Source organism: Moschus berezovskii, chromosome 25, assembly GCF_049115385.1.
Source record: "Moschus berezovskii isolate FMDL1 chromosome 25, NW_MosBer_1.0, whole genome shotgun sequence".
Taxonomy (NCBI): Eukaryota; Metazoa; Chordata; class Mammalia; order Artiodactyla; family Moschidae; genus Moschus; species Moschus berezovskii.
In genome coordinates, this window is record NC_142484.1 from 43184250 (window position 1) to 43210292 (window position 26043).

General features: G+C 38.1%; 1 protein-coding gene across 3 annotated transcripts in view; it reads right to left on the reverse strand.

Moving 5' to 3' along the window:
• The window catches only part of NOX4 (NADPH oxidase 4), a 198727-nt gene that overhangs the window by 138476 nt on the left and 34208 nt on the right, over window positions 1–26043 (reverse strand). The window contains exons 3-6 of one of the 3 annotated variants that reach the window (XM_055416176.2): window positions 17749–17859; window positions 15786–15870; window positions 8925–9022; window positions 3963–3990 (exon numbers count right to left, since the gene is read on the reverse strand). In XM_055416176.2, the coding sequence (XP_055272151.2) occupies window positions 3963–3990; window positions 8925–9022; window positions 15786–15870; window positions 17749–17859 (322 nt within the window). The remainder of the gene's footprint in view (window positions 1–3962; window positions 3991–8924; window positions 9023–15785; window positions 15871–17748; window positions 17860–26043) is intronic. The other 2 variants (XM_055416179.2, XM_055416177.2) reach the window with 2 other exon arrangements.

Genomic DNA, 26043 nt, shown 5'->3' on the forward strand with positions numbered 1-26043 from the left:
GAGAATATCTCTGTTACAAGTAGAAGAGTTTAAAAACAGATGACTTGTCTACAAATGACCCAATTTCATTCATTTTTAAGGTTGAGTAATATTTCATTGTATATATTATATACTACATCTTCTTTATCCATTCATATGTAACATTTAGGTTACTTCCATGTGCTGGCTATTATAAATAGTGCTGCATTGAACACTGGGGTATATATGTCCTTTTTAAAATTTATTTTAATTGATTGTTTGGTTTGGTTTACAAAATTGGTTTGATTTCTGCCATACATCAACACGAATTAACCATAGGTGGACATTCTTCCCCTCATGTGTCTTTTTGAATTATGGTTTACTCAGGGTCTATACCTAGTAGTGGGCTTCCCTCATAGCTCAGTTGGTAATGAATCTGCCTGCAATGCAGGAGACCTGGGTTCGATTCCTGGGTCGGGAAGATCCACTGGAGAAGGAACTGACAACCCACTCCAGTATTCTTGCCTAAAGAATCCCCATGGACAGAGGAGCCTGGCAGGCTACAGTCCACAGGGTCACAAGAGTTGGACACGACTTAGCAACTAAACCACCACCAGCACCACCACCATGTCCAGTAGTGGGATTGCTGGGTCATATGATAGTTCTAATTTTAGTTTTTAAGGAACCTCCACACTGTTCTCCACAAAAGTGTTAGTCTCTCAGTTGTTTCTGACTCTTTGAGACTCCATCGACTGCAGCCCAGCAGGCTCCTCTGTCCATGGAATTCTCCAGGCAAGAATACTAGAGTGGGTACCATGCCCTCCTGCAGGAGATCTTCCCAACCCAAGGATTGAACCCAGGTCTCCTGCACTGCAGGCAGATTTTTTACCATCTGAGCCACCATTGTGGCTGATTTACATTCCCACCAGAAGTGCAAGAAGGTTCCCTTTTCTCCACACTCTTTCCAGAAACTAACACAACCTTATAAAGCAATTATGCTCCCTTTAAAATAGGCCAAGAAAATGACTTTTATCCATTCAGGGACTACTTTCTGGGCATCTGTATTGCACTACCAAGTGCCAGAGTAAAAATGAATCATGCTCTAAAATAAATCTCAGTCCAGTGTGGGAGACACAATAAGCAGGCAATTGCAACATAAGGTATTAAGTGCTGAAAGAGAGCCAAACATTGAGCATTTTCGAGGTACATCAAAGGGCATCCTAACCTAGCGTTGGATAACAGCCCAGCCAAGTCCCAATAAATTAGCCTCTATTAGCACACATATCCCAAGAGTCAGGAAGCACAGGTTAGAAAGTATTGGGCTAGTCTGAGTTCACTGGGCAAAGTCACATAGCAAAATGAAGTACACTGTAACTCTCAGTCTTCAAGTTATAAAGCAAAATCTATACTTGTTTTCTTAGGAAAAAAATGCTTATTGCGTTTACTCTTATTGTTTTTGATCTATGCATATTAGGTTAATTAGTAGCCCATAAAATGAATGACTGCACTACACTGCCATTTATAGATGAACTGAAAGATCATTTTCATCCCTACCCAGATGTAGTCAGAAATATACCATCTTGTATTCATCATCCTGTTTTTACTAAGATAATTGGAGACATGACTGTGTTTGTTTATGAGGGTTTTTCTAATTGAAATTGGATATTGGGCATTTTATTCTCATCATCCAAAGTACTACCAAATTTGGAGATATGTAGCATGCGTTTTTAAATGTTTGAATAATTCAATCTATTAAATTTATTCTATAAGTTCTTAATTGGAATGTTTTTAACATTTATTTAGTGAGTCAAAATACCAGAGGAGCTTTCGCATCATATTTAGGGAGACCGGGTCTGTATTCCTGGTAAATAGATGGCTCCTGATGAAAAGTATAGTATTTCTTTCATCAAATTTTATGGAACTGGGCCACCAAAGTGATACTGACATGCTGATCTGGGGCAATTCAAATTGCTTGTATTGACAGAAACTCCACGAAATGTTTTCTCTGCATGCCCTGCGGGTGGCCCTGTTCCACTGTGAAGAAACTGATTTCAAGTGGAAAACACCATATATGTAGGTAATAAATTATTCTCCAGTATATGGAAGGAAACCAATTATTCATAGTATTTTACCCTGTATCTTTAGGGGTCCAGGCCAAGAACAGATCAGCTCTGCTTAGTGGAATTAGGGAGAAATCTGTGCATAAGGGGTATATCAACTGGCACTTGAAGGATGAGTGAGAGTTGAACAGGTGAAGAAAAGAGAGTAAGAGAGGAGGTGAAAGGTAGGTAGTGGTGAGAAGTTATGCTTAGGAGCATAATCAGACACTCAGTAAAGGCAAAGCAGTACTGAGAAGGTTAATAAAACACATTGCTGGGTCCCAGCTTGGTCTCTCTCTAGGGTGAAACCAGGAATTTGTGTTTTTAAGTATAATATGATCTCTACTTAGCCCAACACACTGATAGGAACTTCTGAGAAAGAACAGAGGATGATGGTATTTCATGCTAGGGGGAGAGATCACCTACTTATAAGCATTAATTTTACTAAGTTTCTTAATGTAATATATTTGTCATATAAGAGATTTTTTATATTTTTATAAACTAAACTTTTTAAAGCATTTTTAAGCTGAAACTCCAATACTTTGGCCACCTCATGCGACGAGTTGACTCACTGGAAAAGACTCTGATGCTGAGAAGGATTGGGGGCAGGAGGAGAAGGGGACGACAGAGAATGAGATGGCTGGATGGCATCACCGACTCGATGGACATGAGTTTGAGTGAACTCCGGGAGTTGGTGATGGACAGGGAGTCCTGGTGTGCTGTGATTCATGGGGTCACAAAGAGTCAGACACGACTGAGCGACTGAACTGAACTGAACTGAAGACTTCAACTATAGTCAATGCAGTAAAAGAATATTAAAACAAAGTTCTTCTTTATTTCTCTTAAATTGATCCATATGAACCAAAAAATACATTGATTCATACATAAGGTATTATTTTTCTGCTTTTCCTCCCTTCTCTTCTCATCCAATTCTTAAGGCTTTAATAAAAACATGTTCTCAATGAGCAAAGTTGTAAACAAAACTAAATTGTGTTCCTAAGGAGAAAACTGTGAAATATGTAGTTTGCAAATGGCAAATATCATAACCTATATGCAGAAAATATATAATATGTAGCTGTGACATGAGGGGGAAACCCCTGAATTATTATTTTTCATCATATGACTGATTCACAAAAGAAACAATGCATTTGACAGAGCCATATCTCAGTCCTGTATCCAATTCTGATCCAGAATAAGGTAGTACAGCCAAGACTTTATGACAGACCATCTCCCATCTATACTCATCGTGTCTCAGAAACAGGTGCCCAAAATCCCCCAAATACAGTCTCCTTTTCATTATTATAAATGTAAGATTGAGAAAGAGAAAAAATAGTTAGAACTGTACTAACATCAGGGCCAAATTTTGAGATGTTCAAATGCACTTTAACAAATTAATAGTCTAGACTGAGATTTTATGGACAACATGTTTAAGAAGGGAAAATAAATTAAAAATGAGAACAGAGACACATTTCAAGAAAAATAACTTATTTTAGGGACAGTTTCTCCTCTTCCTTAGAGGTTTTAAGATCAGAAAATATCCTACTAAATTACTGAATATTACGAACTACACTGATACTCAGACTGCTTGGTATTTTTTCTCCAAAACTTCAAAAACAGAAAACTATTTCCTCTGTATTATCTCCAATAGTACTTGTCATAACAGTGGGCACATGGCAGGCGCTCCTAAGCCCCTAGTATTATGCAATTTCCATTGAAAGAATATATGAAAGGCAAACACATTTGCTTAATTTTACTCTTCATTCCTTTGAACCCTGATGGTTTGCCCCGGCCCTTAGGTTTCATTGAAACCTTATGCTTGAACAGTTGTTTGACATGAACATTTCCCATGTGGTATTTTGGCATATATATAAACACAGTATAGAAGCCACAGTGATAACAACTTACCAGTTGTGAAGAGCAGTTTTCTAGGATCCTAAAGAAAAAGGAAAAAAAAAAAAATGGCTGAAAAATAAAAATTGATCAACACAAAATTCTGCAAGGAGTCTGTGAGCAATAAGAGCCATGTGGTAGGCATGTAGGATATTATCCTCCCAATGGAAATAACAGAGATTCAATTAAGTTTCATAAATTTTTTACAATGCTAGAGGAGATTATGGTGGTGGTGGTGGTAGTTGCTCAATCATTTCCTACTCTTTGCGACCCCATTGACTGTACCCCGCCAGGCTCCTCTGTCCATGGAATTCTCCAGGCAAGAATACTGGAGCGGGTTGCTATTCCCTTCTCCAGGGGATCTTCCCAACCCAGGGATTGAATTCATGTATTCTAATTTACAGGCAGATTCTTTACTGTCTCAGCCACCAGAGAAGCCCAGAGGAGATTATCACGCATACAAAATCCAACTCCAAGAAATTTATCCATTTGAAAAGGGAAGAATATTGGATGAGTCAGAAGGTCAAAGCTTTCATCCTAATGAACAATTATAGGCTAGTGAGAGTGGCCTGAAGCCCACCCTTTGATCATTTTGGGACTCAATACTTTTAGCTATAATGTGGAAACATTAATATATGCTCTGTCTACCACAACTGCCAACTGCACCTAGCAAGTGTCAAAACAGTGAGAATCAAAAGTAATAAAATATATAGAGGGGGTTATGTTGTGCAAATTCAATGCGAAGAATACTGAGAACTAAAATGTTTCAAATGCTACTGTGAAAAGTAGTGATAATGTTCAAATAAGGAAGATAGCTTCCTTCTAATTAGAAATACATTAATATTGTTACTGTAATATTTCCTTTAAACTACATGGTATAATGGGCTGAAATCAGCTCCCTTCTGTCTTGTGGAAATCTTAAATCAATGCCCAGTAGAATGTGGATTAATTTTTATCCAAAGGGGCCTAATATTATACAACTTATGAATTACTTTTCTCATGCATCTATTGAATCTGTGGTCAGACCAAGCTATATACAAAGTAGGAAGCCATTCAAATAATTTCAGGGACCCTGAATAAGGACCATTTGCCCAAGAATAGCTCCTCATCCAGCTTAGGTCCAATGGCTTCTAGTTAGAAACACGGCGTTCAAAACATGACTAAAGGTTAACCTAGAGTATCAAAGTGTTAGTTGTTCAATTGTGTCTGACTCTTTGTGACCCCATGGACTGTAGCCTGCCAGGCTCCTCTGTCCATGGAATTTTCCAGCAAGAATACTGGAGTGCATAGTCATTCCCTTCTCCAGGGGATCTTCCCAAATCAGGGATCGAATCCAGGTCTCCTACATTTCAAGCAGATTCTTGACCATCTGAACCACTAGTGAGGCCCATAATCTTGAGGAACTTAATACATAAACAACTAGGAAGCATACAAGATGGACTGAACAAAGTGGTAATACCAGAAATATGAATAATTAGCTAGGAAACCTCAGAAGATGAATAAAGCTGCTAGGGAATGAAGACGGGGTATAAGAGACAAGATGAGGCCAACTGAGCTATTCCATCAGGAATGTGCCACCCACCACACACTGGAGAATGGAGGGGTCACTGGGGACGTGGAGAAAACAAGAGTGTAAGCACACAGCAAGAACAGTAAGGTGCATGACACAAACCATCCTTTGCAAAGACAAGTCACAGAAGGATACAACTGTTTATGTATGTATTATCTCTCTGTGTGAATGTGTATTTTTTCATCTTAATCTAGTACATGGCCTGATACTTACTAAGCACTCAAAAATATTTATTAAAAGAAAGAAGAAAGGGAGAAAGACATGATTGAAGAATCAAAGGAAGGGAGGAAAGAAGGGGGAAAAAAGGAAAATGCAAATGAAAATGAATTACTATTTTTCATCCATCTTATCTGCAGTATTTTTTAAACAACAAGTGAGGTGTAGAAATAAGCATTGCAATAAAATTGGTAGAGTGTATCAACTGGTGAAGTTTTTTTGGAAAGTAATTTGTCCAACAAAAGTAAAAATGTGTGTACCTTTGAAACCAAAATTACTTCTATAAATCTGCCTAGCAGAACTGTATAACAAAAATAAATTTATTAGCATGCAGTTTATGACAAAGACCTGGAATCAGCTCAACATTTGTGAATAAGAAAAAGACTAAAAATAAATTATGGTATATTCATATGAAGAAGATGAGGTAGAATTATACTTTCTGCTACAGTAAGTCACAATACAAAAATTTACAAACTGCTATTGCTAAAGAATATATATCATAAAACATCACTTAAAATAAGAAAACATAAAATCATTACCTGTGGCTATTTTGGAAGACAAGCTTTCAATTTTCACTTACTTGGGAGTTCTAAAATATTTTACATTAAGCCTCTATCTCTCTTAAAGTGAAATAAATATAATGCCTAGAAATCCTAAAATGACTAGAATACTGGCATCTTAAGAAAAAGTATATTAAAATAAAATGATTAAATCATTACAGTTATTGAAGACATATGAATTATAAAGCAGAAAAGAGAAGCAAAGAAGGAAAAGATTAAAAAAGAATTTTCATGGCAGAAGTAAGATACAAGTAACCCCATACAATCAGGGCAAGTGATGGGAGAGAGGGAGAGGTGCTGGGCTCTCCCTGGGATGAAATCATTACATGCGGAGCTTCCACTGGCATGCTAAGGAGCTGGTCTTCTCCATGGTTCTTAATGCCAGATATACTCCTGCAAGGCGGGAGACCCGTGTTTGACCCCTGGGTTGGGAAGATTCCCTGAAGGAGGGCATGGCAATCCACTCCACTATACTTGCCTGGAGAATCCCCAAGGACAGAGGAGCTGGTGGGTTACAGTCCACAGAGTCGCAAAGAGTTGGACATGACTGAGCAACTAAGCACAGCACATACTCTACAATCACCTGGTGAACTTTTTAAAAATATTAGTTCAGTCGCTCAGTCATTTCTGACTCTTTGCGACCCCATGGTCTGCAGCACACCAAGGCTTCTCTGTCCATCACTAACTCCCAGAGCTTACTCAAACTCATGTCCATCGAGTCAGTGATGCCATCCAACCATCTCATCCTCTGTCGTCCCCTTCTCCTCCCTCCTTCAATCTTTCCCAGCATCAGAATCTTTTCCAATGAGTCAGTTCTTCGCACCAGGTGGCCAAGTTATTGGAGCTTCAGCTTCAGCATTAGTCCTTCCAATGAATATTCAGGACTGATTTCCTTTAGGATGGACTGGTTGGATCTCCTTGCAGTCCAAAGAACTCCTAAGAGTCTTCTCTAACACCACAGTTCAAAAGCATCAGTTCTTCGGTGCTCAGCTTTCTTTATGGTCCAACTCTCACTTCCATACATGACTACTGGAAAAACCATAGCTTTGACTATATAGACCTTTGTCGGTAAAGTGATGTCTCTACTTTTGAATATGCTGTCTAGATTTGTCATAACTTTTCTTCCAAGGAGCGTCTTTTAATTTCATGGCTGCAGTCACCATCTGCAGTGATTTTGGAGCCCAAGAAAATAGTCTGTCACTGTTTCCATTGCTTCCCCATCTATTTGCCATGAAGTGATGGGACCAGATGCCATGATCTTCATTTTTTGAATGCTGAGGAGTTGTTTTACACTCCTCTTTCATTTTCATCCGGATGCTCTTCAGTTCCTCTCCACTTTCTGCCACAAGGGTGGTGTCATCTGCATATCTGAGGTTATTGATGTTTCTCCTGACAGTCTTGATTCCAGCTTGTGCTTCATCCAGTCTGGCATTTCGCATGATGTACTCTGAATATAAGTTAAATAAACACGGTGACAATATACAGCCTTGACGTACTCCTTTCCCAATTTGGAACCAGTCTGCTGTTCCATGCCCGGTTCTAACTATTGCTTCTTGATCTGCATACAGATTTCTCAGGAGTGAAACTGACCTGCATACAGATTGCTCAGCAGTGAAAAATATTAGTGGCTGCCTCTAACCCAGGTCAATGAAATCACACTGGTATATGAAAAGATACTAGTATAGTTAAGGGATTTATCTAGGGCTACTTGTTATTTTGGTTTAATGATTTATGTCCGTGTTTGTTTGCCATTACTTTGGCCTTTGGTTTGTCTTGGGAGGGAGGTCGAGTGCATGACCACTGTGGTACGAACCTAGAGAACTCTGGTGATGTGTAAGGGGAAGATGGAGTGAGGAGAACAATCTATTAAGTCACTACCAAACTGAGCAGAACAGGGCGAGGTTCTGATCACATGGGACCCTGAACATTTTGGTGTTGATGCAGTCTTGGCTTTGGGAATCAAAGGCAGCCTGAGGACACCATGAGAGTGTCAAGCAACAGAGCCCCAACTAGGGCTGTGCACGTTCTGTTTCTTGGTCCAGCTCGGCTCCCTGGACATACAATCTCACTTTATGGGCAGCTCCACATGGAGAAGAGCACCTCTAAGTTAGATATTGCCCCCTATAGAATTCAGCCCAAGGTCACCTATTATAAGGATTACAGAACAAAATAAAACAAAGTAAAGCATTAAAATGCAATAATATTTTTAAGTAAAATCAACTGATGGTCTAGGATCATCAGTCAACTTTCTTTTCTGCCCTTTTCCTCCTCAAGCACAGTATGAGTTTCTGAAGGATTTTTACCCTGTTGTGTTTTTACCCAACAATCTCCACTGAGTGATGGGAATTAGACAAAACTGTTGGGAGGCAGAAGGCAGGCCTGAGTGGCAACCATGTGAACACCGCAGAATGCAATAAGTAGACACTCTCCGAACTTTCAGGTTCAGCAGGAGGACTGTGAAATAGTAATTACATATATTTTCTGTTGAAAAGGAATAAAACTCAACTTGACAAGTGCATTTTAAAAGCACTCAAAAGGAGCAGCAAGGTACAAATTTTCTGCGAAAATCACAGACCCTCGTTAGTCATCTCACAACAAGTCAAAGTAAATGAGAAGACAGAGGCCACCCACCTCCTCTCGGTATCTCGCTGCGTTCAGTTCGACAAAATCCTCACGGTAGTTCACTGAGAAGCTGAGGGCGTTGACCAGGTGGGCGGCCACGTGCACACCTACAGAATCACACCAGTCAGTGGGGTTTGCAGATATACTCAATAAAGGGGAGTTGGTTCCCCTCCTTACATAAACACAGAGTCACACTTTGACAACCACATAGGCCATAAAATGTTCAATTAAAAGGGAAGTCTTCAAAGCACAAAAATCTTAATTATACACAGTTTTAGTACGAGAAATAATGTAAAGAAACAGAATTTTCAAAAGCCGAAATAAAATAACCCTAATAAGTCAAGAGTTAGAAATACACCAACACACACTGACACACATACACACACATATGTGCATAATAATACAGGAATTTATTTATTCATTTAAGCATCTCCTGAATACAGTAAAAACCCCCCTTACTCATTGTTTCACCATCTGCAGCTTTAGTTACCTGTGATCTGAAAACATTCAGTGGAAAATTCCAGAAATAAACAGTTTAAGTTTTAAATTGCATGCTGTTCTGAGTGTGATGAAATCTCTGGCTGTCCCACGCCATCCCACCTGGGACGTGAATCATCCCTCAGTCCAACACATCCCACCCACTGGCCACTTAGTAACTGGTTTGGTTATCAGATCCACAGTCTGAGATAGTGCAGTATTTGGATCAAGTCGCCCTTGTTTTATTTAATAATGACCCCAAACTACAAGAGTAGTGATGCTAGCAATTCAGATACGCCAAAGGAAGCTGTAAAGTGCCTCCTTTAAGTGAAAAGGTGAAAGTTCTGACTTAATAAGGAAAATAAATTTCCTATGTTGAGGTTGCTAAGATCCACAGTAAGAGTGAATCGTCTATCCCGGAAATGGGAAAGGAAAAAGAATTTTGTACTCACTTTGCTGTCACACCTCAAACTGCAGAAGTGACCAACCACAGTGCACGTTAGTTAAGATGGAAGAGGTATTAAATTGGTACAATAAGATACTTTGAGAGAGAAGAGGATCACACTCACTTAGTTTTTATTATAGTATATTGTTACAATTGTAACATTACTAATTATTGCTAATCTTTAACTGTGCCTACTTTATAAATTAATTTTATCACAGGTGTGTTTGTATAGGAAAAAACAGTTTATACAGGATATATCATCATTGATTTCAAGCATTCACTGGAAGTCTTGGAAAGTATTCCCCATGGATAAGGGGTAACTGCTGTATTATATATTTTCCAATCTTTCACCTCTCCTATAGCTCCAAACATGTTATATATTTTGTATACTTAACTGACACTCTACCTAAGATAAAAGCCCATGAGAAGGCTTTTAACCAGTTAACATTTTTCATAGTCCACAGATTCAAGACATAGTGTTTCAATCCAATAGCAAAAGTGTTGGTAACAACTTCATGGGACAAGAACTCAGGAAGATAATAACCACCATTTAATAACCTGCCTACAGTGGTGCGCTAATGAGTAGTCAACTGACTCGGAGCTTATAACAAAGAGAGGAAATTACTAGAGAGCTGAAGAGAAATTCCCTTTGGCATGGTCAGAAAAAAGAAAATTATCATGAGGTTAGAGAAGAAAGAAGCAAATGACTTTTTGCACAGCACTATAATAACCTCCTCCCTCTCAGGCTTTCCTTACAGATGAAATAAGGTTAAAATTAACAGCACATTACAATGTAATGCAAAAAGCACCATTTAATCAGCTAGAAAACCTGTTTTCTTGCCCACATCACTTGCCTACTAATGCCTCAGTTTACTCTTCTATAAAATGGTGACAGAAATAAGAGAGTTAATAAGATAAATGAACCAAAATTGCTTAGGAAAACATTACAATTTATACTTTATGGAGTGCTGTGATTCAAAAAAAGACATGACCTGGAAAGTGAAAATTCTACAACCAATCCAACCTAGCATATGAGATGAATGTAGATGGGCCAAGTGTTCTGAATTACTCCCCAAGACAAATAAAAGTGAGAGAGAAGGGATAGAACGGTAAATAATGTAGGGGTTATTTAAAGGATTCATGAACTCCTGCCAGTGCCCAGATTAAAGGAAGGAAAAGGGTCCCATAAATAAATAGACAGGAAACTGAAAGTGGGTTCCAAAAGAACCCAGAGTTCCAAAGAAATAAAGGTGATACTCAACTGTGGCACAGACATGAAACATTACTGAAGCAAAACTGTGTCCTACAGCTTCAGCATTTCTTAAACTCTATAAGAAAAAAATCCCTCTATTATAAACAGAAGGCTTATATGTTCACTACATATTCTATGTCTCAAAAGTTCAAAGGCATCCTAAGAGGAAATACCATTCTTTCTAATTCTCCCGAAAAAAGTGCCCTAACAGCTGTAGGAAATACATCCTTAAGAGATACATTCACCTTCCTTAAAAGGCTTTTGTGTGTGTGCTCAGTCGTTCAGTTGTATCTGACTCTTTGTGACCCCACGGACTGTAGCCCACCAGGCTCCTCTGTCCATGGGATTCTCCATTCAAGAATACTGGAGTTGGTTGCCATTTCCTCCTCCAGGGGATCTTCCCAACCCAGGGGTCGAATCTGTGTCTCCTGCATTGGCAGGCATATTTTTATCACTGAGCCACCTGGGAAGACCCCTAAAAGTTTTTTAGTTTGAAATAATTTGCAGCTTTAGATTTTAGGCAGCAGAGAGAAAGTGATGTGCTTTGTGTGGATTTTCTCATTTAATCCTGTTTTACAGATAATACATCCCTATTTTACAGATAAGAAAACTAAGGGTAAGCTAAGGGGCTGTGCTGGTGGTCAGTGGTTAAGAATCCACCTGCCAATGCAGGGGACATAGGTTCAATCCCTAATCCTGGAAGATCCCACATGTGCCACAGCTACTGAAGCCTGCTATAAACAGAGAAAGCCCACAGCAGTGAAGACCCAGCAAAGTCAAAAATAAATAAATCTTTAAATCAAGAAGAAAAGAAAGGTAACTTAGCTATGGTCAGACCCCTAGTGAGCGGCAGAATGCAAACCCTCTGAATCACAAGCTCAGTCATGGCAACACTCTACACTATTTCAGTCTCGGGGTTGTTCTCCAACTGATGGAATATTTGGACACAACTACTGTCTAGAAAAAATCAAGTTAAGAATGTGCCAATGTTTCCTGACCATCCTCTATTTTTGACCTTTCACTCTCTAGCTTTAATCTAACCCTAATCCTTACCACAAATGGCAACCCACTCCAGTATTCTTACATGGGAAACCCCATGGACAGAGGAGCCTGGAGGGCTATACTTCAAGGGGTCATAAACAGCTGGACACCACTGAATGACTAAGCAAACAAACACAATAGCACTGAGATAATTTACTCATGAGGTTGTAAATTATAATAATTAATTCTGTCCTAAGAACTTCACATGCGTGTTTTCATTTTCTTCTTAAAACCGTGAGGTAGGTGCTGCTGTCAATCCATTTTATGGTTAACAACAAAATGAAGATCAGAGAGATCATGTCACACAGTAAGGCAGATGAGCACCTGGGGATAGACCTACACAATCCATTGACAGAGTCCATGTGCTTCCCAGGGTAAAAAACCTGCCTGCTAATACAGGAGACAGGTTTGATCTTTGGATCTGGAAGATCCCACGGAGAAGGAAATGGCAACCCACTCTTGTATTCTTGCCTGGAGAATCCCATGGACAGTGGGGCCTGGCGAGCTACAGTCTATAGTTTCACAAAGAGTCAGACATGACTGAAGTGACAGCATGCATGCACTTAATAAAAATGTTTATAACTTTCTGCTTCAAAACTTTGCTCAGGATAAACCTTTATTTTAAAATGATTCTTAAAAATCAAAGATTCTCACTTTACATTTTAACTTGGAATTGAGCAGAATAAACTTCCATGATTTTGACATTTGCTCTTCTGCCCAAGTAGTAATATCAATCAGAATCCAACAACACATTAAGAAGATCATACAACATGACCAAGTGGGCTTTATCCCAGGAATGCAAGGATTCTTCAATATCCGCAAATCAATCAACGTAATACACCACATTAACAAACTGAAAAATAAAAATCATATGATTATCTCAATAGATGCAGAGAAAGCCTTCGACAAAATTCAACATCCATTTATGATAAAAACCCTCCAGAAAGGGGGAATAGAAGGGACATACCTCAACATAATAAAAGCTATATATGACAAACCCACAGCAAACATTATCCTCAATGGTGAAAAACTGAAAGCATTTCCCCTAAAGTCAGGAACAAGACAAGGGTGCCCACTCTCACCACTACTATTCAACATAGTTCTGGAAGTTTTGGCTACAGCAATCAGAGCAGAAAAAGACATAAAAAAAAATACAAATTGGAAAAGAAGAAGTAAAACTTTCACTGTTCGCTGATGACATGATCCTCTACACAGAAAACCCTAGAGACTCTACCAGAAAACTACTAGAGCTAGTCAATGATTACAGTAACGTTGCAGGATATAAAATCAACACACAGAAATCCCTTGCATTCCTATACACGAATAATGAGAAAATAGAAAGAGAAATTAAGGAAACTATTCCATTCACTGTTGCAACGAAAATAATTAAATACTTAGGAATATATCTACCTAAGGAAACAAAAGACTTGTACGAAGAAAACTATAAAACACTACTGAAAGTAATCAAAGAGGACACGAATAGATGGAGAAATATACCATGTTCATGGATTGGAAGAATAAATATTGTAAAAATTAGTATACTACCCAAAGTAATTTATACATTCAATGCAATCCCTATCAAGCTACCAATGATATTTTTCACAGAACTAGAACAAATAATCTCACAATTTGTATGGAAATACAAAAAACCTCAAATAGCCAAAGCAATCTTGAGGAAGAAAAATGGAACTGGGGGAATTAACCTGCCGGACTTCAGACTCTACTACAAAGCCACAGTCATCAAGACAGTATGGTACTGGCATAAAGACAGAAATATAGATCAATGGAACAAAATAGAAATCCCAGAGATAAATCCACGCACCTATGGACACCTTATCTTTGACAAAGGGGGCAAGAATATAAAATGGAGAAAAGACAGTCTCTTTAACAAGTGGTGCTGGGAAAACTGGTCAGCCACTTGTAAAAGAATGAAACTAGAACACTTCCTAACACCATACACCAAAATAAACTCAAAATGGATTAAAGAGCTAAATGTAAGACCAGAAACTATAAAACTCCTAGAGGAGAACGTAGGCAAAACACTCTCTGACATAAATCACAGCAGGATCCTCCATGACCCACCTCCCAGAATATTAGAAATAAAAGCAAAAATAAACAAATGGGACCTAATTAAAATCAAAAGCTTCTGCACAGCAAAGGAAACTATAAGCAAGGTGAAAAGACAGCCTTCAGAATGGGAGAACATAATAGCAAATGAAGCAACTGATAAAGGATTAATCTCCAAATTATACAAGCAGCTCCTGCAGCTCAATTCCAGAGAAATAAATGACCCAATCAAAAAATGGGCTGAAGAACTAAACAGACATTTCTCCAAAGAAGACATAAGGATGGCTAACAAACACATGAAAAAATGCTCAACATCCCTCATAATCAGAGAGATGCAAATCAAAACCACAATGAGATACCATTTCACACCAGTCAGAATGGCTGCTATCCAAAAGTCTACATGCAATAAATGCTGGAGAGGATGTGGAGAGAAAGGAACCCTCTTACACTGTTGGTGGGAATGCAAACTAGTACAGCCACTATGGAGAACAGTGTGGAGATTCCTCAAAAAACTGGAAATAGAACTGCCATATGATCCAGCAATCGCACTCCTGGGCATACACACCGAGGAAACCAGAATTGAAAGAGACACATGTACTCCAATGTTCATTGCAGCACTGTTTACAATAGCCAGGACATGGAAGCAACCTAGATGTCCATCTGCAGACGAATGGATAAGAAAGCTTTGGTACATATACACAATGGAGTATTACTCAGCTATTAAAAAGAATACATTTGAATCAGTTCTAATGAGGTGGATGAAACTGGAGCCTATTATACAGAGTGAAGTAAGCCAGAAAGAAAAACACCAATATAGTATACTAACGCATATATATGGAATTTAGAAAGATGCAAATGATAACAGTGTATACGAGACAGCAAAAGAGACACAGATGTATAGAACAGTCTTTGGGACTCTGTGGGAGAGGGTGAGGGTGGGATGATTTGGGAGAATGGCATTGAAACACGTATGTTGTCATATGTGAAACGAATCACTAGTTCAGGGTCGATGCATGTTATAGGATACTCAGGGCTGGCGTGCGGGGATGACCCAGAGGGAGGATAAAGGGAGGAGGGAGGTGGGAGGAGGATTCAGAAGGGTGAACTTATGTAAACCCGGGGCGAATTCATGTCAATGTATGGCAAAACCAACCAATATAATATTGTAAAATAATTTGCCTCCGATAAAAAAATAAATTAATTACTTAAAGAAAATAAAAAAATATATATATATAATTTTGAAGGAATCATATTCTATGAATGTACATTTCACAGTTTAATTTTCAAGAATTTAAACTTGTATCATGTCATTAATTTTAGATGTTGAAAACTTTTAATAACCTTTTTCTAATCTTTGTAAATGAAATTATTTCCTTTTAGAAAAACAATCATTACCAGCTTAAGGACCAAACTTTGAACACATATATAAATATACTTGACCTACCCATTTTCTGTAAGGCCATTAGACAAATTTCTTTATACACACGGAAGAGAAAATTAAGCTACATAATAAGAAAACCATAAACAATAAAAATGCCATTCATAAAATGTTCTAACATAATACTTAACATCTTTTTGTTTTCCTCACCTGAGAAAATACAGATAGTCACACCACAGGTTATGTGGAATGTTCTGCTTTTATCCAACAATCTTCTGGTTCTCCGACTTGGAACCTAAATTTAAAAAATTTAATATGATAAAAGTGATGCAGCAAATCAGTGACATGCACAAAGCTTTGGAAATATGGCAGAGGTCTATCAATTAAAACCTGATGAGATGAAGTATGATGTCTCTAGTCAGTGGAACACTCAAATCATTAGAGAGAATGTGAAGAAGCTTAGTATTGACATGGAAAAACACTCGAGATATATTGTTAGGTAAAAATGTTACAACACATAAACTACACTATGATCCTATATTGTTTAAAATTAATGGCACTGTATATCTTAACATATTTGCAGCCATTTTTCTCAAACTGTGGTTGTGCTGGCAGAGCAACATTAGGGGGACACTTCACTGATAACTTTGCATATTTCTGCAGTGTTTTCATTTTACAATATGTGTGATTTCCTTTTGTGGTGGAAAAGCTAAGATTATTTTAAAATAAAACAATTTCATCTACAGGTTTAAATGCCTGCTTGATCTTGTACAAAAATAAAACGTCAAGCATCTTTGAATACTGTTTCATGCTGGGGGACAATTCTCAGTCTTATTAAACACCACAGACTTAGGTGGGCACTTTCCATTTCCTGCCATTTATCTTCTCTTTCTTCATACCAAGCCAATAGCCAGCCACAGGGATCAAAACCTAGCATTTCACAATAGCTGGCAACCTACAGAAAGAGTTATTTCCACAAATTACTGCATTAAGGGTAAAGAGTTTCTAAATATAATTTCATGAAAAGATTGAGAACTTTAACTGCAGTAAATCCACTTACATGAACTTCACAGAACATCAAAATGACCTCATGTAAACAACTCCTTTTGAAATATCAGTATCGATCCAGAAGTGCCTAACTATCTTAGTGAAGAAAGCAACGAACACACACGTACATAAATACACACACACGGACAAGAGAAGACAGAAAACAACTTGAGTTGGATTTTTAACTTTCAAAGAGCTTTTCTCTTTTCTCAAATCCTTTCTTTCACACTAAATATCATACACAACATCACATCATATTCAAGAACTCTATTTCAAGTCACTGACACAACTCAAAACAGGAATGTGTTTTAAGAAACTGCCACCAATGCCAGCAGCCATCCTGTGTATTAATCAAAGTCCGTGGGGCTCTTGGGCCTCCTTGGTGGCTCAGACGGTAAAGAATATGTCTGCAATGTGGGAGACCTGGGTTTGATCCCTGGGTTGGGAAGATCCGCTGGAGGAGGAAATGGCAACCCACACCAGTACTCTTGCCTGGAGAATCCCATAAACAGAGGAGCCTGGCTGGCTACAGTCCATGGGGAAGCAGAGTCGGACACGACTGAGAGACTAAGCACAGCACGGGGCTCTAGTGTGCTCACCTGCATTTAATTAAATGAAACTACAAGACTTCAATGAGGAATAGTTTAGTGGAAAGAACTGGGGCTGATCTCAGCTCTACCATTCACTAGTCCTAAGGTCTTGGTCAAGTTAACTGAACTCTTTATGCTTCAGGTTCTTTGTTTGCAATACACCCAAAATCATGCGAGGATTCACAAGTATATATGTGAATTCTATATATGTTAGCACAGTATCTGATACTCTTTCTATTATCCACTGCCCTAACTTACAATAGCTGGCAACCTACAGAAAGTTATTTCTACAAATAATAGTTCAGTGATCACCTTGGCAGATGATGAGGTTTTTACTACATCAGGATCGTCTTTGAAGAAATCGCTCCAGCAAAAATTCAGAGCATGAAAATTAAGTAGGACTCCTGGAGTGCTGTGATTCATGGGGTCACAAAGAGTCGAACACGACTGAGTGAATGAACTGAACTGAACTGAACGCGATACTTTTACACTTGAAAGCTATGCTGTAATCAGTGACTAGAACTTTTTTTCCTTACCTTCTGCGATCCTCGAAGGTAAGCCAGGAGCGTACGGCACATGGGTAAGAGGATAAGGCTGCAGTTGAGGTTAAGAACAGATGCAGAGGCTCTGCTTAGACACAATCCTAGCTGAACAAATAAGGCAAGAGTCAAAACACAGTCAAGGACACAAGTAAACTACAAACATGCTGCCAACCTCACCCTGCAGAACCATGGCAAACGCCAACTCCTTCAAGGGTCTTGAATAACCCTCCACCTTCTCTCTTAGCAAAAGAGAGCCTGGTCTCTTTCTCTTCTGCACTGCCATAAAACTTAGCCTCCTCTCATTTCTACTAGTGTTCTCATCACCTGATTACATCATTTCAGGGCAAGGTCAATTTCTTATTCCACTCCTTCTATAATGATCTGGGTGGTAAGAGCCCTAAAGTTTCAGAAAATTCTGTGCATCCACACAGGTGCAGAGTTGAATCCTTTGTTCACTGATAAGTTAACAAGAATTTCAGACAAAGGTCTTTTCAATTGTGTACTCTCTAGAGCACTCTGAGCCTCCGGATAACTCCTTTCCACACTAGGATATGACTTTAAGCTCTCCACATTACTGACACTACCCATCTTTCAGGCTTCCTCTTAAGCACTCCTCCTCTAAAGTTCTTTCCTGATGCTTTCCTGATACCACACAAAAAAGATGTGGTACATATATACAGTGGAATACTACTCAGCCATAAAAATGGAATAATGCTATCTGTATCAACCTGGACTGGATGGACCTAGAGATTATCATACCAAGTGAAGTAAGTCAGAAAGAGAAAGACAAATACCATATGACATCACTTATATGTGGAGTCTAAAATATGATACAAAGGAACTTATCTATGAAACAGAAACAGATTTGCAGATAGAGAAAAGACTTAATGGTTGCCAAGGCAGAGGGGAGTGTGGGAGGGACGGATTGGGAGTTTGGGTTTAGTGGATGCAAAGTATTATATACAGAATGGATAAACAAGGTCCTACTATATAGCACAGTGAACTATATTCGAAATCCTGTGATAAACACTAATGGAAAGGAATATGAAAAAGCACACACATATATGTATAGCATGGATGCATAACTGAATCACTTTGCTGTACAGAAAAAATTAACATAACATTGCAACTCAACTACAAAATAAGCAAACACAATATTTTTTTTAAAAAAATGGTCTTCCCTAACCCAGAACCAAGAGAGGTCCCAGATCATCTGTGCTTCATAAAAAGCTGATCATAACTACGCAATACAACATATTTTTTAAAGACGCACACTCCTCTGGTATGATCCAATACTTTTGGCAACTAATTTTAAATCAAATTCCTGCTAGATTGACATCTGCTGTCTTCTGATACTATCTACATTCTTCATACAAACAGTGTGTCACATGAAAATATGACCCCAAGAGATGGGGTCATATTTGTGCACTTGTCTTGCAATAAACACAAAACTACTTTACGTTAAGGGCATCAACAAAGAAACAGGTGTAAGTCAATTGCTTTACTTATCTTAAAATTGCTCATGACCCTGAAATTCCCAACTTAACTTCTGGCAAAATAGCAACTCTGTTACACACTGCTTATTGTCAGCACATGAAATATTATTCCTGAAGGGGACACAGGGTAAGAAGCTAGGTCAGGAAAGCCATAATTTTCATTGAACTATATGAAAAGTAATTAATTTTTCCAGTTAGGCTATTTCTCCACCATGAGTTTGAACACCTCAGGGATACAGTTCAATGAGCATACCAGTAAATGGACAAAGAGAAACAATCCTCTCTGGACTAACTAAGAAAAATTGTTAAATACAATTTTCTCACATCTGCGAGCAAAATTATCATTTCAGAGGGATAAATTTTTGTTGTTTAGGCCTCCAGAGAAATAGAATAATTGTTATCTCTTTTTAATCTGGATGTGCATATAAGAAAATTTTAGCTTGAGGGATTTTAATGGTAATTTTATCTGCAGTTCTAACGTACTAGGACAATAACTCACTTAAATACATCAGCTAAAATCGATCACGTATGTTCAAGACTTAAGAAATACACATAAATTATTCAAATTTTCTTTGTGGTTCAGTGCTTTAAAGAAAATTCTTACATATTATGTATTTTCTAACCATTTATTGAATATCTGGAAGTGTTTTATTGTTGTGTTTACATTAAATCACAGTAATTTAATTCAAAGTGGCTTTAAGTGTCTACTTGGAATAAATGAAGCTTATTTTAGCATTCCACTTCTTCCTTATGATGCTGCAAAATCTAACTGGAAATTTCACCAAGGACTCATATCCTCATATATGTTTGTTCCTGAATATGGTTAGTTCTTTAAACCAAGATGAAAATTGCTTTTTATTAGGTTCTGTTCAGTCGCTCAGTCGTGTCCGACTCTTTGCGACCCCATGGACTGTAGCCTACCAGGCTTCTCCATCCATGGGATTCTCCAGGCAAGAATCCTGGAATGGGTTACCATTTCCTTCTTCAGGGTTTTATTAGGTTATCAGAGTACAAAACTCTCTCATTCAGAAGCAGTCAAGAGAGTAAGGAAACGGAGACAGATTTCAGTTAAATGGCACAATCACAGGAAACCATCTAATCCAGTTACTACATGGGTAATATTCTACAGCTAAGATTTGTTTTATTTAGTCATTATTAATTCATGATCTTTGTAAGAATCAGCTACTTCAAATGTCCACTAAAAAGAAATGTCTGCCTAAGTTATATGTCCAGCCCATTCTATGTGGATGACATGTTCTACCATTCCTGGAGAGCTTAACCTGCTACTCTAGTTTTCCAATTCCATTCAGGTTAGTTATCACTAGATGGCAGCATAACTTTCATGGTTCAAATCTTACCTGTGAAGATCTCAAAAAGTGTGAAAGTGTTAGTCACTCAATTGTGTCTGACTCTTTGCAACCCCATCGACTACAGTCCGCCAGGCTCCTCTGTCCGTGGAGTTCTCCAGGCAAAAATACTGGAATAGGTAGCCATTCCTTTCTCCAGGGGAAATTCCTAACCCAGGGATCGAACCCCTCCCTGCATTGCAGACAAGTCTCAAAGGTAACTGAAAATTCCATGTGTAAAATTATAAAACTAGAAATATATTTTAGATGAGTATGTATAAACAATACATAGTTTGGTCCTTCCTAAGGCCTAAATGTTTGTGTCCCCCAAACATATACATTGAAACCCTATCACGATGGTATTTGAAGGTGGAGCCTTTGGTAGGTAATTAGGTTTAGACAAGATCATGAGAATAGAGCCCCGAGATGAGATGGGATTAGTGCTCTTATTTAAAACGGGAAGAGACCAGCGTTCCCTCTCTCTTCCTTGAGGATACAGCAAGAAGGAAGCCATCTGCAAACCAGGAAAAGGGCTCTCAACAGACACCAAAGCTGCAGGCATCTTGTTCTTAGACTTCCCAGCCTTCAAAACTGAAAGAAATAAATGTTTAAATCACCCAGTATTTTGTTGTAGCAGCCTGAACTAAGACAGTCCTATAAGAAAATATACCATATAAAGCAAATTATAAAAGAATGTGGTGGGGCTTCCCTGGTGGCACAGATGATAAAGAATCTGCCTGCAGTGCAGAAGACCAGATTTGATCCCCGAGTTAGGAAGATCACCTGGAGAAGCAAATGGCTACCCATGCCAGTATTCTTGCTTGGAGAATTCCACGGACAGAGAAGCCTAGTGAGCTACAGTCCATGGGGTCACAAACAGTAGGACACAACTGAGTGACTAACACACACACACATCCATAAAAGAATGTAGTTATCTAAGTATAACAACGAGTACACGGTCATCTTCCTAAAATCTCAAGCACACATTTGTTTTTCTTTTTTTAATCTTAAATCTATTACTTAATAACTATTCTTCTTGCTTGTTAACTGTCCTTATTTGTAAAGTTGAGAAAAATAAAATTTTCTTATCCATAGAATTAAAAGAATATTATGTGATATAATAATCCCAGCTTTCATGACTTTTGTGAAAAGTAAAACTGGTCTAAAAACGGCGAGCACTATATAAAATTACCTTATTGATTAGGGTCAGTATATCACATCCTTTCTCTAAATCGTCTCTCCTGTACTTCCATAGTAGGTGTTAACTATCCCACTTATATTGTTCACTCAACATACATTTACACATATCACAAGGTACAGGGACTTCAATAATTAAAACAAAACATGCTTTCTTCCTTAGGATGTTATATTTTAGTAATGAAAACATGACAATCAAACAGCTACACAATCAAATGTAAACTATAAACAATACACTGAGATCAATGCAGTGAATGAGAACTACAGAATATGTGCATATATATATATAACAGGGAATGTGATCTACATAGGAAGATCAGGTAGGCTTCCTGGACTAAAGGAAAAGTGGACTGAAATCTGAACGGTTTAGGAATGAGAACAACTATGCCAGAAAAAAAAAAAGCCCCAGCATGAAACTGATGTGCGGAAAATGGGAGCACATTGCATACGTGAGAAATTAATAGTAGGCCAATACGGTTGGATCAGAAATGGAGAATAGTATAATATAAAACTGGAGAAGCAGGTAGGGCTAGACCTTGCTGAACTTTGTAGGTCATATTAAAAATGTGTGTGTTTATCCTAAAATCAGTGCAGAGCATTATGCCATGAGCAGGGAGGTGGTAAGAAGTCATCAGAATTTGGCAATGAAAACTCTGAATGAAGTGTGCATAACTAATTGGAAGAACATAATTTGGGCAACGGCAGTACTTTGTGCAGTTAATCATCACAAAAGTGAGATTTTGTTTCAGACAAGAAATACATTTTATGGTAATTATATATGAACCTTACATATAGAAAGGATTCAGTTTCAACTAAACAGTTTATCAGTAAGTTTATTTTGCTAAATAATTTCCTAAAACATATACATCTAAAATCGGAGAACTAAAATGGTCAAACCCATATGCCACCATCAACCCAGTGTTTAATCTCTCATGAGAGTCCTAATCAAAGACAATCCACACCCTTTGTTGAATATGTCCAGAGAGAGCAAACAGTTCTACCATCAAAAATTTCTATTTTGTTTTCTTACACTGACATGAAATATGTGTTTTTATAACTTCTACCTACAAGGCCACTCTGGATAAAAATATTCTAAAATAGACATTAAATAACTGAAGCTAAAACTAGGATGGCTTCAGGACTTCCCTGGCAGTCCAGTGGTTAAGACTGTGTGCTTCCAATGCAGAGGTGCAGATTTGTCTCCTGGTTAGGGAACTAAGATCTTACATGCCACATGGCACTGGCAAAAATATGGAAAAGAAATGTAGATGATTTTCTAGCTCACTTTTGTTTTCTTTGGGTTAAACACAATTCTTTAGGCCTCTAAAATTCTTGCTATAATTTTAAGACTCCCCCCATGAAAAAAGTAGTGAAAAACACTAGACCTTTCTAAATCAAATCCTTTGTGATTATATAGTAAAAGTGACAAACAGATTTAATGGGGAAGATCTGGTAGACAGAGTTCCTGAAGAATTATGGATAGAGGTTTGTAATATTGTACAGGAGGCAATGACCAAAACGATCCCCAAGGAAAAGGAAATGCAGGAACGCATAGTTGTCTGAGGAGGCCTTACGAACGAGTATCTGAGAAAAGAAGGGAAGGGAAAGGCAAAGGAGAAAGGGAAAGATATACCCAGCTTAATGCAGAGTTCCAGAGAATGGCAAGGAGAGATATGTATATTATCATATGTCAAATGAATCTGACGTGGTTGGGGGCTCCCCACCTCAACACTGTGGATTTAAGAGGCCGTTCCTTCTGGGAGTGTATAAATTAGCCTGGGATAGAACCTGCACGCTGAATTTACTAATTAAGAAATGAGAAATCAGAACTATAAAGGTGGCATAGAAATACAAGAAATTATTCTTAAGTAATCTTTTAAAACTTTGAACAGAGTTACAGATTTTACCATTTGTTATAAACTGGTATATATAATTTAACCAGAACCAAAAGAAAATTAGTATTGTGTGAATTCTGAAGCACTTTCAACATGTTGTAGGAATAATGTGGACTTTCTTGAGTTTTACACATTCATAAGTAAATGGTCTGTATCTCGTGCCTTTGTTGGTTTTCTGTGAGCTGTAGTTTCTGGGAAGTGAGCAGCTCTCATTCCTGTAGCTCTTGTAATCCAGTCATTTGTGTGCCTCCTTCATGAGGATTCAGTACGGCTGTGGTGCTGTTATCCCTCTGATAGGAACTCTAACTCGGTGTAAAGCCCCAAAGGTCTGTTACTTATTTTTATTTTATATTGTACTATGTTTTATTTACAGTGTTGTGTTTGTTTCAGGTGTATAGCAAAGTGATACAGTTATATATATATATTATATATATATACAAAAGCAGTTCCCATCTTTTGATGGGGTGCTCATGGTTTATAACATAAATGGCATTATTTTGAGAGAGGAATAACTTAGGTATGGCATTGGGTTTTTTTTCTTTTTGCAGCTTGAGGCAGTTGTAAAATAACTTAATGTAGCTTTTTACAACTGTGTATTCTATAGTATTTTTTCATTTGGTGAAATTTTAACTCAATGTTTTTGGCATTGTGCTTTGTACCATTTATTAAATAAAAATTTTAAAAAAAGAAAAAGAAAAAAAAAAGAAAACAATGCAAACAAATAGAGGAAAACAATAGATGGGAAAGACCACAGATCTCTTCAAGAAAATTGGAGATAGCAAGGGAAAATTTCAAGCAAACATGGACACAATAAAGGACAGAAACAGCAAGGACTGAACAGAAGCAGTTGAGATTAAGAAGAGATGGCAAGAATACACAGAACTATAAAAAAAAGGTATTAATGACCCAGGTAAACATGATGGTGTGGTTAGTCACCTAGAACTAGGCATCCTGAAGTGTGAAGTCAAGTGGGCCTTAGGATGTATTACTATAAAGTTAGTGGAAGTGACAGAATTCTAACAGCTATTTCAAATCCTAAAAGATGATGCTGTGAAAGTGCTGCACTCAATATGACAGCAAATTTGGAAAACTCAGCAGTGGCCATAGGACTGGAAAAGTTTAGTTTTCATCCCAATTCCAAAGAAAGGGATGCCAAAGAATGTTCAAACTATAAGACAATTGTGCTTATTTCACACGCTATGTAATGTTCAAAATCCTTAAAGCTAGGCTTCAGCAATATGTGAACTGAGAACTTCCAGAAGTACAAGCTGGATTTAGAAAAGGCAGAAGAACCAGAGATCAAATTGCCAAAATCTGTTGGATCATAGAGAAAGCAATAGAATTTAAAAAAAAAATTCTGCTTCATTGATTATGCTAAAGCCTTTGACTGTGTGGATCACAACAAACTGTGGGAAATTCTTAAAGAGTTGGGAATACCAGACTACCTTACCTGTCTCCTGAGAAACCTGTATGCAGGGTAAGATGCAAGAGTTAAAATCAGACATGGAACGATGGACTGGTTCAACATTGGGAAAGGAGTACATTAAGCTGTATATTCTCACCCTGCTTATTCAACTTATATGCAGAGTACATCATGCAAAATGCTGGGCTGGATGTATCACAAGCTGGAATCAAGATTGCTGGGAGAAATATCAATAACTTCAGATATGCAGATAATACCACCCTTATGGCAGAAAGCAAAAAGGAACTAAACTCTTGATAAAGGTGAAAGAGGAGATTGAAAAAGATGGGTTAAAACTCAACATTCAAAAAACTAAGATCATGGTATCTGGTCCCATCACTTCATGGCAAATAGATGGAAACAGTGGCAGATTTTATTTTCTAGGGCTCCAAAAATCACTGACGGTGGATGGTGACTGCTGCTGCTGCTGCTCAGTTGCTTCAGTCATGTCCGACTCATAGCGACCCCATGGACTGCAGCCCAACAGGCTCCTCATCCATGGGATTTTCCAGGCAAGAGTACTGGAGTGGGGTGCCATTGCCTTCTCCAGGATGGTGACTGCAACTGCAAAATTAAAAGACGCTTGCTCCTTGGAAGAAAAGTTATGACCAACCTAGACAGTGTATTATTAAAAAGCAGAAACATCACTTTGCCATCAAAAGTCCATCTAGTCAAAACTATGGTTTTTCCAGTAGTCATGTACAGATATGAGAGTTGGACCATAAAGAAGGCTGAGCACTGAAGAACTGATGCTTTCAAACTGTGGTATTGGAGAAGATTCTTGAGAATTCCACGGACAGCAAGGAAATCAAACCAGTCAGTTCTAAAGGAAATTGACCCTGAATATTCGTTGGAAGGACTGATGCTGAAGCTGAAGCTCCAATACTTTGCCC